Source organism: Cariama cristata, unplaced genomic scaffold, assembly GCF_000690535.1.
Source record: "Cariama cristata isolate BGI_N322 unplaced genomic scaffold, ASM69053v1 scaffold1717, whole genome shotgun sequence".
NCBI lineage: Eukaryota > Metazoa > Chordata > Aves > Cariamiformes > Cariamidae > Cariama > Cariama cristata.
In genome coordinates this window covers 1884-14933 of record NW_009626888.1, presented here as the reverse complement: position 1 = coordinate 14933, position 13050 = coordinate 1884, and the positions used below count along the sequence as shown (strand labels likewise).

Below are 13050 nucleotides of genomic sequence, written 5' to 3'. Positions count from 1 at the left end.
TCAGGATTTGATGATGGAATCACCTGCACAGTAGTACCGCTAGCACAGAGGCAACTTTGCGTATGCAACGTACGTACAGTGACAGGAAGACAGAGGGATGTGTTATCACCCCTAGGATTTCATAGATAACAATGATGATTTAACAATGTAATTTTGTTTTCGATTATAAATACTGGGTTCCTTTGGTTTCTTAGCCTTTAGGCTGCATTCGTACATCGTATCACCCAGTTGTTCTTTGCATTCTTGATGGTTAGGTCTTGGCACGATTTGAATGACAACTGAGATTATCTCGTGATCTCCTGACTCCAGCAATCAAGATCTTAATAAAAACAGCAAACAAATCAAAACTGAGATTCAGCTATGGGAAACAGGAAAGCCGCTCTTATCGCTGTAGTATGCCAGTCCCACGGGTATGCATAGCAGAGTGTAAACTGTCAAGCCCTAATTAGCTACAGGGTGGAGCTCCTGGGAGCAGACCGTTCTGTGGAATTGATATCATTATTTGCAAATACTGGGAAAAGCACATTGATGCTGAAAGCGATGTGCTTTATGGTGTCAGCTCTGCTACATTCCTGGCCTTTCTCCCTCTCCTATCATTGGATGCTAAATACATCGAACACTGTTAATTATCCAAAATTTTAAGGCTATATTGCAATTTGAATTCATGAAGGAATACATGCATTACCCAGAATAGAAATTGCAGTTGGAATTTCATACCGTTCCACAATCCAAAATAACATTGTGCATAGACAAACAGGTCATCTCAGAATTAAAACAGTATCAGTAAGCTAAACATGTTTCTCCATGAGAAAAGCATAGAGTTGAGACGGGATGTTCTGATGTGTAATGATATTATCCAAAACTTTGCCTTTATTACAATTTACACAAAAATACATAAAATGTGAAAGAATACAGTACGCCAAGAAAAGATGCCCTATTGGTAATTTAAAAAAAAATAAAAGCATTCTGTAGAAAACGTCAGGAGTATTAAGAGATTCCTCTGAAGTTCAGTGAAGATGGGGGTTTTTTTTGTCCTGTTGGAAAATCGATCTATTCATTTTTCCAACAGTCTTGGTTCTAATGAGCTGGTCTCTTGTTTCTCACCACAGATCAGTATAACACAACTCACCATCTACAAGTTACGTGACTAAATAAGCAAAGGCCCTATTGGCAGCAACCTCCTCTCCATCCATGAGAAGGTAACAGAGACCAACAGCAGGGAACATAAGCTAGGCATGTCTGACTGCGGTTTAATTATCATTTGTGCCGCCTGTTTCGCTTGACTTTTTCTCAAATAATATCATTAAATGTTTCTGTTTTTAAACAGGGTACATCAAAAAAAAGGAAGCAAACATGGAGGATAAATAATTTTCATGATATATCTTCTAAGCAAACAGTTAACCAGTGTGCTCTATATAATGACTTCCCACCGATTTTGAGGTGTGGAACAGAATCTGCTTTGCATGAGCTTTTGCCTGTATTGGTACAGTGTGTATCAGGGTACTTACCATCTTCCTTTTTCCAAGAAAAAATGTAACCGAAACTCAAGGACAAATGTGTCATTTGAAGTGCGTCAGCAATTCAGATTCATGGGCTTTATGTTCTAAAACTCTGCTTGTATCAAAGCAAGAAACCAGTCTGAGATGACTAGTGAAGCAGGATACTCTCCTCTTAATCTCAGGCACCTAATACTTTGTTAGACACCGAGTATCTTTTTATCCAGTTGTAGCTGTTGGAAAAAGTGGAATGGGGAGGGAGGCTATTTCTGTTCAGGAACAAGCTCACATTTTTCAACCCTGTCATTTTGCTCTCTGGATCCGTAACGCATTTTAAAGAGGAAGTCAGGTATTTTACTAAAAAAGACATTTTCACCTTTGTTTAGAGCTAAACTGCCCTCTGGAAGAAGTGAAGGCCTGACACCCTCACAAAAGGATTGCTAGGTTATAAACCAGGGTCTCTTTCTCCCGTATGGGGAAGGGCTCGCATTCTTCCTCCACCAGCCAAGTTGCAAAAGAAAAAAGGTGGCAGTCATCTTTACTCATCTCATCTCAGGGAGCATCCAGTCTTTTTCACCCAACAAAATGGAGTAGGAGGAACCCCACTCAACTGGCGAAAGGGAATTACCTTCCCCTTTGCATCTGTTGCACTTCTTGTCAGGTATAGAGCAGAGTTTTCAGAGGAGCGGATCATCCGCAGCACTTGCTGGCTCCCTGCAGGTTTGTGTCCCCCATATCCCATGAAAATTATATCTTCATGTTTTCTTTCACTGGCTAGCAGGTATCAAACAGCCTGCTCTGTTATCAGAACTCAAGGAGGGTCTGGGGATGCTCCTGCACGTTACACCAAGAAGACCTGGGGAGTGGTACCCAAAGGATGTGAAGACCTCTGCCTACCTGCTCTTGAGCTACAACAGGTCCATGAGAAGACAAGAAGTATAGGTCTGCTCTTACTGAAGGAGGATGGACAGAGGCATCCACCATCTTACAAGATCCTACTTCTACACTATAATGCAAATACCGAGCCTGCAGAGGGACAGGTGATATCTGCCTTCTGGCCTCTTTTCTCCCTCTGTATACATCTCTCTTCTGAGCCTACTTCACTGCTCTGCTCTCGAACATGCAACTCCAATTCTCTGCCTGGTTACAGACCTCCCGTTTCCTGTGAATTACCAACTCGACACTACCCTGACACCCCTATCCCAAATGCCTGAAGTAAGATCTTTATTCATAAAGCCTTAACCACATTCCCCATCCTTCCTTACAAAAATACTTCTTTTTCCCTCCTGCTATTACTGTCATGTGGCAGCCAAGCCTTTTACCTGGTTACGACCACAGATCTCTTTTGAGAGACGCTCTTTTCGACAACGCTGTCAAACTGCTTCATCGCTGTCACTTGCTAAGCAAGTGTGATGATACATCCCATCTTATTCCCAAGCCAGACTAAAGCTTTAAGTGACTAGCCGAGATCAGCAGTAAGGATGGAGGTACATGGTGGAGCTACTGCAGGGAGGGCATCGAAATTCTTTTGGTTGGGGCTGGTTGTAAGCCCTGCACCTCCGTCTACTCACAAGCAGGAAAAGGGGGTAGGTGGTCCTGTATATTTTCCAGAGAAACTCTGATTTCAAAATGTACTGAAAAGGGTTGCAGAGGGAGACACTGGCAAAAAGCATGGCTTTTTCCTATGGAAATGCTGCTGCTGTTGTAGCGTTGCCCAAGAGCTGTGCTGTTTTAACGCAGAGGCATAACAGGAACCTGTCTTTTCTGGGGAAGGTTATCAATAATCTTTATTATTGGACAGTGCTGCTGTGTTACCTGTTCTGTCTGTGCCAAGAGCTGGGGCAGGGGGGGACTTTCCATCGCATGACGCAATTACCTATACACTTCCACCTGACTCCCCTGTATACAGTGCCCCAAACTCCCTAAACTTCAGCGTACGCTCTCCTCCTATACAGGGTGCTGTTGCTGCGGCTTATTGCAGTGCCCTGTTGTCTCCCGGTCTGTGGCTGGTGTGGTCTCCTCGTAGTTTTTCACCAGCTCCTCGCAGAAGGCAACTGTCCTTCCTCAAGGTAAGTCTCAACGCTGTCTCCTGATAACGGGGATGAGGAACTGGGGCAAGACCAGGCCCAGCAGCCCTTCAGTGCAGGTTCAACTGGGTTGAGCTGAACCCAGGATGATTGCAGGCTGGTTCTTGCTGTTTGGAGGCTGTATCTGTCCCAAGGGAAAAAAAGAGTTCAGAATGTACTGCTCCCAGGTTGAGTCCAGTTTTCCTCCCCAGAAAAACTGAAATAATAATCATCAACATGAAGTGCTTAAAACAACTTCTGAGGGCAAATAACCACTAACAAGCACTCGAGCGAACTGCAATTCTGAAAACCACACCATCTAAATCTGTTTTGCATTTACAAAATACAGAAACTAGTCTGCTGGTGATGTTCTGATGTTTTAGACTAAGCTGCTGTGTTTCTGACTTGTAAAGTCAGGATTTACCCACGAACAGCAGGAAAAAGTATATTAATATGAAGCAAGGGGTTGAGTAACCAAATCCAACATGGTGGCCAACATGGCCTGAGGAATACTGAAAATGTCCTACTGGTCTGTCCTGGTTTGGTTGAAACAGAACCATTTCTGCTTTCAGCAGATTTTTTTTCCCTTCAGTTAAGATTTTGAGTAACTGCACTGTCTGAAGCTGACTACAGGTTTCAGGCAGTGCCTGCTGTCAGAGCTGATGGCTCTTAATGTCTGTAGTTGTTGCTGGGGCAGAAGCGGGATTGTTATGCAGAAAGGCCCACGGGTGGGTACTTGTTCCCTGCGGGCCCTCTTGGGCTCTGCTGGGCTCCTCCTGGGGGGAAGGCGGAGGAGGGGTCGCACCCCCAGAAGCTGCAGAGGGGACAGGTGACCAAGGACTGGCCAATGCCGTATTCCATCCCACCCACGGGAATACTCGGTATAAAGCTCAGGGATCATGGGGGTCAGCCATCGCCACCTCAGTGCCGGCATCCGGGTGGGACCCTGCTCGCTCTCCTGCCTCCGACCCTGACCATGCACCCCTCAATCTGGTTTCCCGCCTGCTGTGCAGTCGAGTTCTGGGACTGCCGAGTGCCCGCCCTGTCCTGCGAGCTGCCACAGCACACGGTCCCGTGGTGATCATGGGGAAGGGCATTGTTGGTTTTGTATATTTCTATTATTAGTAGTATTAGCTTTAATATTATTTATATTCTTTTCACTGTTATTATTTTATTAAAGCGTGTTTTAAGTTTCCAACCCATCAGTTTCTCTCCCTTCTCTCCTCTCCTTCCTCCTCTGGGAAAGGACGGGATTAACAGAGAGCATCTGCCACCCGCTGTAAGCGCCAGCCCAGCCTTAAACAGTGACATGGTCACTTGCTCAGTGATCACAGAAAACACAGACATTAGACAAGCAAAAAAATCAATTGTCCATGCTACGGCCCAGCCTGAGCCCGCTACTAAGAGTGAAAGCAGTAAAGCCAACGCTCAGCTGTGTTCCCACAGAAGCTTTATTGAGTACATAGATACACAAGCCATCGTTTGTAAGCAGAAGGATCAGGTCTTTTCCATGGCAATTTCCTCTTTTGACATGGGTTCTAGAGAGTTAGGAGGAGTTGTCCTATTGCACCAAGAGAAACATACCTTGTGTTTCCAGAGGTCACTTTTCAGTGGAAATACCAGCATTTGCTTTATAGGTTCTTTTTTATGTTTTCAACTGATGATTGCAATGACAGGAGCTCAAACCATTCAACAGAAGTCCATCTTACTGCAACAGTAACTCTACCTAGTCCTCTAGGTACATAACAATAGGACTCTGGAACCAGAAGAGCTATACAGCTTGACTCAAGCTCTTCTCCATTCCAGCATGGGAAAAGGAAACCAAACCAAGATTTTATGCTGCATTCCAGATAAGTCAAACTGGAACAGGTTGCTGAGTAACATACAGGTGACTTTTCAGATTTTTGTCCCAGCAACCTTTAAAAAAGCCTAGACCAATGTGTTTCTCAAGTTAAAGAAGAAAAAAAAAAAAAGTTTTTTGGGCTCTCATCTAGGGTAGAATACAGGAGATACGGAACGTATGGACAATACTCTATAGTCAAACCCTTTACCAGCCCAAATATTCCCATAACCCTACAATAATAAAATTATTTTATAATTAAGGGCTAATTTAAGGAATGTACAGTATTTACAGCCATAAAAACTACACAGAAGATAGTAAGTAGTAGAACAAAGTAAAAGGAAGCAAGGACAGAGCCAGAGGGAGGTTCCCAGGCTCTTTGCTATTGTAGAGAACCGACACCTTGAGTAGCAAATGCCATTTAGGGCCTACCTAGGTGCTCTCCTGATAACCTCTCTCCAGGGACTCTCATCTCTAGCACAAGGTTAGAGAGGTTCTGTCTTGTTCCACAAAGTCTATTGCAGCTTATAAAGGGAGCTCATAGCAGCCAATGGGCCTGTCTCCCAGCTTAGCAGGAGTCAGCAATGCCCTCTGTTCCCATGGATGTGGGAATTAGTCAAAAGCAGACAGTCGTCTTAGACTATGTGACCAGATCTCTCAGAAGAGTAGAGTGCTTTCTGTAATATCAGAACTAGCCAAATTCAGTCCTCAGGCCAGTTTACTTCAGTTCAGGTATAAGCTGAGACCAACTAATGTCCGTTCCCAAGTTTTCATCCTCAAGACCAGGAAAACTGATATCTAGAAGGATTTTGCTCAGACTGTCGTTCATGGTGTCCAGGATAAGGCCCTCCATGAGAGATCGGTTTTCAGTAAAGCCAGAGGCTGGTAGTTCAACAGATGATTGCTTAGTCGACTCATGAATAAAAGCTGGAGAGCTCGTAAGGGGGGCATGCACCATATCACTGGATTCTGTACTGAGCAGCTCCCGAGGGGACTCAAAGAGCGGATTTTTAAGGGGTGTGCTGTTAAAACCCAGCAAGTCCTGGTTCTCCTGGAGGGGCATGAATGGCAACTGAAGGGTTCTCACTGGACTGAAGTCCAGCTCGTGACTTCCCTTGGGTAAGGATGCAGACTTCCAGGGGTCAAGCCCCCCTAGCGGGGGAGTCGTACTTGCCGAGACTTTGCTGGGAGTGGAAGAAACCGGCAATTTGCTGAACATCTCCTTGACAGGTGTTTTAAAGGGCCCCTCTTCCCCCTGCGAGCAGCTGAGCTGTGATACATTCTCAAGAGGCTGGCTTTCCTGCAGGAAGGGGCGGTCTGCCCCTAACCGGAAAGGTTCAAAGCCATTGCTTTCTGGCAAAACAAGTACAGGCTCTTCTGAGCAAGGCAGTGCTAGGCGTTGTTTCCTTCTGGATCTGCCCATTTCTCGCCTTTCCCGCCTCTTTATAACTAACGTGTCAGAAACAGCCTTAGATGGTGACTTCAGTATGGTGAATTGTTTCTTCTCCTTTGTGGATGAGAGTGGGAGGAACGAGCCTGGCTCTTCCTTTACTGTTAGGGTTGAGGCAAATGGGGACAGCCAGTCATCCAGCTGAGAGCCGCCTTCCTCCTTTATACAGACGCTCTCAGGAAAAGAAGCTGATTCCTCACCAGGCTGGGAGCTGCTCTCCTTTAGGGAATGGGTTGGGGAAAATAAACCTTCATCACATTGACTCTCCTGCTTGACAGCAGCCGTGGGTAAAGAGGATGACTCTTCTGTCGAGAGTGACGTCTACAAAGAAACACAAGTGGTAGGCAGTCAGTAAGCAAGGGTCTAACCCATCCAAAATCCATATAATAGCAGAAGGAAGAAAAGGATTGGCAACATAAGGACAGTAAGAGGAGGATCTACAGAAAGCAGTAACAACAGAGATCAATCTCTGTGTGAAGTTGGTACAAAGACGCCCACAGATCACATGGGAAGGATTTAAGCTAAGTGAACGGAAGTCATGCCCTTCAGAGCACTTCTGCTATGAGCAAATTCTAGTACAGGCAGAAGGAGAGCTGAATATTTCTGGAAAAAGTGTAATCCCTTTGATTCCTCCTTAGGCTCTCTACATGTGAAGTAACAAAATGAATGAGGACAGCTTTCCCAGAAACCAAGGAAAAAAAATAAAGAAAAAAAAATTGAGGTTATCAAAAGAAAAAGAGCACAGAGGGAAGATAAATCATAGCAGTAGAGAACATAAAACAGCAGGCACACAAAGGAAAATAGGATTATGGTTAGAGAGCATGGAAGAAGTTAAACCTCTACAGTGCCTAAGCATCCAAGAGCAGTCAGTGAGACGCCAAGAGAAAGACCTGTTTAATAGCTGTTTTGCTTGAGCCCAGAATAACTGGGAACTCCACAGAATTAGCAAACAGCACGTACTGAAAACCTCTGGGAAGAGACTACAAATAAATGCTCTTTCAGAAGTTCCCTATGTTACGTCTCTTTAGAGCTATCAAAAAGCTGAATGTTTTAGTGGCAGAACAAAGCCATTTCTCCCATTCTTATTTCTTCACATCCAAGCAGTAGAGAAAAATTGTCTTGACCAATCCATAGAGTTCCTCCTCTAGTGAATTATAGTAATATTCTTATAGCAAGTCAACTGGCAGGTAATAGTTACCCTAGAGAGAGAAAAGGACAGCAAGGATTGTCACTGGCTACTTCCCTAATATGAGCTTAGAGTTTCAGATCACCTAGTAAAGATGCACAAAGGAACCATATGAAGAATAGGGTCCATAGAAGCCAAGAGCTATAGAAAACAAAAAAACCCCAAAACCAACACCCAGCCGCTCCCCACCGCCCCCTCCCCCCAAAAAAAAACCCAAACAAAAAAAAACAGTCCCTCAGAAAACGAGAAACAAGAAACCAACCTTTGGAGCAATGCGCACACGCTTATTGCTCCGGAAATTCTCTGAGCTGTTGAGGGACGCTCCCTGCGCCATGGATAGAGGAACCTTCATAGAAGGCTGCAAGACAAGAGGCTGACTCAAAGGAAACTGGATCGGAACCAGGTAGGAGTTGATGCGAGGAAGCAAAGGCTTCATCTTTCGGCCTGGAAAGGAAAAGAATGGACTCACTAGCCTCCTGCCCTTCCTCTACTACCTCTTGAAACCCAGGTAGTCCTTCTAAATACCCCAAAACAAACATCCGATCCAAGATAGGCTCACCTGCCTTCTCTGCTAATTTTGAGGATACAAATCCCAACCCAGAAAGCCTGATGAACAAGAAACCAGCCCTTCATATAGAACCTAGCCCTCAAGTTGGGGCAAGCTCTGCTCTCACTCCATTCAAGTACCCAATCCTCTCCACCTCCTCATCACATCCTCTCTGACACAGCAATACTGCCTTCAGCTCCAAACCTGACAGTAGGAAGCCTAAAAGCTAGCAAACCTGATTAACAATTTCCACTTGGAATCTGGGAGACTGCCTCAGATTTATGGGACTGATTCTTTTTGGCCTAGGCTGATGTAGACACTCACGTGCATTCTGGGGTTCAGTTTTGCTGCTGCTGTTGCTTCCCATGTTCTTCTGGCCATCTGGAAGGTGTTTCTTTTGCTGCTGCAGTCATTGTGAAATAAGAAGGAGAAGGAGAAAAGAAAGAGATTTAAAGAGAAAAATCCATCTTTATTCTGCTGTCTCTTTCAGAACTGTGAATCCAGAAGCCTGTGCTGCACTAACACAAAGAAAGCAGCTGTTGGCACCCAGCACTCCTGCCTGCTCTATCTCTGTGCCACTTGCTGTTTTGCACCTGTGCCATCTCGAAGCCAGCTGCCAACCAAAAGCTCTGTAGAAAAAGAGATGGCATGACAGAGCTGCTCCAGCTGCAGAGTCTACTGCAGAAGTGACCTGGTTTCAGTGTCCTCAGTGCCTGAGGAAAAGTGAATAGGATAGCTTTATTGTATTTTGGATCTCTGTACAAACCATAGACCAGATAGATGTTCAAGTGGAACAGCAGAGGCAACAAAGGAATTGGAAGTCTAAGCAGATGGAAAGAAGGCCAGGGCTGTAGCCGTGACAGAAAAGTGTTTGACTGGTTGCTTGCAAATCTGTCATTGTTAAAACCGCTGAATGCATGAGACAGCAAACAGGTTCACCCTTCTGAGAGTCACAATGCAGCTGGGTTCCAGAACAAAAAAGGAGCACAGAGAGATCCTATTCTCTGGATCCGAGCCCCAGAACAGATTGGGAGTGCCACCATGGAGATGAGGATGTTACCAGAAATCTCTGTCTGGGCTTGTTCTCTGAAGCCTGTTGGTGCCCATTGCAGCCTACTTCAGCAGTAGACTTCTAGTTGCTCAAAGCTGTGCAGCTCTGCCAGCTGTAGAGAGAACATATCGTCTGAAGGCAATTAACCTTTGGCTCAACTCCTTTCCCCAAAAAAGGGTGCGCATGGAGCTGTATGACTAGGTGCAGCAGTGACCCAGTCCCCCTCCCCAAGCCTCTTGTCCATTCCCTCAGTGACTGGCAAGAGGAGAACAGAAGCCCAAGCCCCCAGCCAGAGGGTAAGTCTTACGGATTCAGAGTGCTCAGGCGATGCTGGTGACCCCGAGTCCAGCGGCTGGTGGCAGCAAGGCATTGAGAGGGAGAAAAATAAGATGAAGTTATTATCCAAAGGGGGAACAACTGGGACTTTTAAAACTTGTATGATCTCAGCAAACAAGAGTCAATCTGCCCACCCACTGCAGAAGACACAGAAGAGTTTAAACACACCTCTACCAGCCTCACAAGGTCTGTTTCTCCCACAAAACGGCACTTCCTAAAATACCTAGCTGGGATAGGGCAATTCCATCCTATGAGTGTCTAATCAAACAGCATTTGAACTCCTGGTTGACTTCAGCGGAAAGCTGCTTGCTAGGAATTTGAATCAGGCCCATGGAAAGAAGTTGAACAAGCTCGCTATTGCATTTGGCACGCTGCCTGAAGAATAAATGCATCCCACAGAAGCTCCAGTTCATATGCATAGCCACAGCACCTTTTCTTTCAAATACAGAGCTTGTCTATTTGTCAAGAGAAGCAACTTCTACAAAAAGGCTGACATCAAAGTAGCTTAACTTTCCTGTTAAAATAAGGTGCATCTGGCTAGTGTGGCATTTAGGAACTGCATAGCCTGTCCCATTTTCTTTGCACGAGGCACTCACCTTAAATACCTGGTCCAACGTTAGGCAACGATTTGCATCAGGGTGAATAGTCCAGAATGAGATTTTACCATTAGCAGATGTCTCACGGACAAACATATCATGAAGGGACAAGTTGTGCCGAATGGAGTTCTGGGGAAAAAGGAGCAAGGGGGAGGTTGAAAAGCGGTAGTTGTGTTATCAGAACAGCAAGGCCTACCTCAGACGCTGACTGCCCTGCCAGGGGGATTACGTTCCAAAGTGTAGACAACATGGACCTTCATATTCACTGCATACCCAGCCAACCCTGTCATCAGTGTCTGATTCTATTTACTCTTGAGATCCCTATTCTTACTCCAGTGATCAAACATCCCATCATCTTGCCTGAGTGGAATGAGAAAAGGGATACAAGAAGTGGAACAGGGAACATCTGGAATGAGAGGGTATTTGGGGTAGGGTGTTTAAATTAACTTCCATCTTGCGCTGCAGGCTGGGGAACAACTTTTCATTTTCATCCAGAAGGCTTATAATATCACCCTGTGGCCTACAGCAACTTGAGGGCCTGCTTGTTACCTTCCAACCTGGCTTAGCCACGTGTTTAAAATATGGGAAATGATCCTCAATCCAGGTATAGATGTCTTTCAGAGTCATACGTTTCTTCTCAGTGCTGTTGATGGCAAACTGGATCATGGCCATGTAGGAGTAAGGAGGTCGCTCTGATACTGAATCCTGCCATGAGGAGGAGGAGGTGGCAGCGGTAGGAATATCATCAGCAGCAGAATCTTCTTCAGTCTGAGAGACAGAAGGAATGATACATAAGTGCTTGCAAAGTCAACAAGAAGGGCTGTGGAACATCCCTGGATCCTCCACATTCTGCTATTCAAATCAGTAAAGGCCAAACTCGGATTACTTATAGATGATGATGCCTAGTTCTTGCAAGTCTTCTCATCCATATGGATTACTTCCCCGGCAAAAGTTTTAGCACACACTCTGTTGTCTTCTCCTACTTACCTTGATTCTTTCCTGCAGAGGCATCTGGTTCTCTTTCTCCGTGTCTTGCTTCACAGAACAGGGACTTAGCCCATCAGATCTCATCTTCCCCAGCCACTGGATGTTAGTAAGACTATTGTCCAACACAGAGCTCATTGTCTCGCCACTGCCTGTTGGGATAACAAGCCCATAGCTCCGCTTACTTACAAGTAACCCTCTTTCCCCTTTATCTCAAGTGCCAAAAGGAAGGTACTAGTCACAGTAGCTCCGCTTACTTACAAGTAACCCTCTTCCCCCTTTATCTCAAGTGCCAAAAGGAAGTTACTAGTCACACTGCTAAAAGAGGTATCCAAGATGGTATTGCAACGCTAACATTTCTTGTGGGAGGAATTCAACTTTGAATTCCTGATTTCCTGTGAATCTGCCCAATTTCTGAAACAAGCTGCAGCCTTACAAACAAACATTCAGACCAGATTATTGCTCTCAACTAAAACAGGACAATGTTGATCAAGTACTTGGCGAATTCAAGTATTTTTAGCCAAAGGGTGAATCTAGTAAGCAGAGGCCAAGAAAGGTGGTGACAAACTCCAGCTGAAAAGACCTAGCACAAGACCCAAGTCAGAAGCTGATGTCTCTGGGCTTTTGAACTGCAGCGATGAAAACTAACACAGTTGTTACTTCTGGTGAGGTTGGTTGTAGCAACACAGTTACTGCAGCTGTCTGTGGGTACACTGTCAGGCAGTATTGTATTGTGAGCTAAGATTTACTACAGCCCAAAAGCTACAGAGGTGTTTTAAGTTGCAAATACAAATTTGATCTGAGCAGTGTTTCAAAATAAAATCCATCCCACTTCGAACATTTATTCAGCAGCTCCATGAGACAATCAAGAAGGAAAACAGACTTGCCACTTAGTTATTAATGGACAGGAATCATCTCTTTTTCAAAGCTCTAGGCCCTTATGTTTTGTCAGTGACTAGGGTACTCTATGTCTTGAATTTAGCCATAACCCTTTTGCTAAATGAAATTTAGTCTTTTGTTGTTCTAGACTCAATTTCCTCAAGCCAGCCCTTCTTTTTTCCCCCCCATCGCTAAAATTTTGCTTTTCTATATACCTTCATATGCCATCTCTTCCACCAAAAATATATCCCCTAAGATCCTTCAGATTTCACTACATATGCATAGCTATGTAGATTATTAGAATCAATCCATAGCTATTTTGTAATTAACAAAATAGTTCTCATTACAGCATGCTGAGAACCAAGCACTACACTCACTGGCCCGCTTCACACACTAGCTGTCAGGACATAAAAAAAAAAGGGGGTAAACATTACATACTGTTGTTCTCCTGTTCCTGTCTAACGACAGAATCGATTCCTGAATGCCAGAGCATTGACCCTCCTGTGAGACCAGGTGTCTGTGTCACATTCTTCTCTCTTTCTTGACCACCTGCAGCCCTGGTTGCTGCACCGGGTTTCTTCTCTGATGGGAGATGCTGCGACGGTGTTGGACCTGCTGA

At 44.9% G+C, this 13050-nt stretch overlaps 1 protein-coding gene across 1 annotated transcript in view; it reads right to left on the bottom strand.

Moving 5' to 3' along the window:
- Window positions 1–6120: 6120 nt before the first annotated feature.
- Window positions 6121–13050, bottom strand: part of FOXM1 (forkhead box M1) — a 7354-nt gene continuing 424 nt past the window's right edge. The window contains exons 1-8 of the mRNA XM_009704208.1: window positions 12870–13050; window positions 11556–11704; window positions 11118–11336; window positions 10569–10697; window positions 9944–9988; window positions 8910–8988; window positions 8301–8482; window positions 6121–7173 (exon numbers count right to left, since the gene is read on the bottom strand). The exon at window positions 12870–13050 is cut by the window's right edge and continues 424 nt beyond it. Coding sequence (XP_009702510.1) covers window positions 6121–7173; window positions 8301–8482; window positions 8910–8988; window positions 9944–9988; window positions 10569–10697; window positions 11118–11336; window positions 11556–11704; window positions 12870–13050 — 2037 coding nt within the window. The remainder of the gene's footprint in view (window positions 7174–8300; window positions 8483–8909; window positions 8989–9943; window positions 9989–10568; window positions 10698–11117; window positions 11337–11555; window positions 11705–12869) is intronic.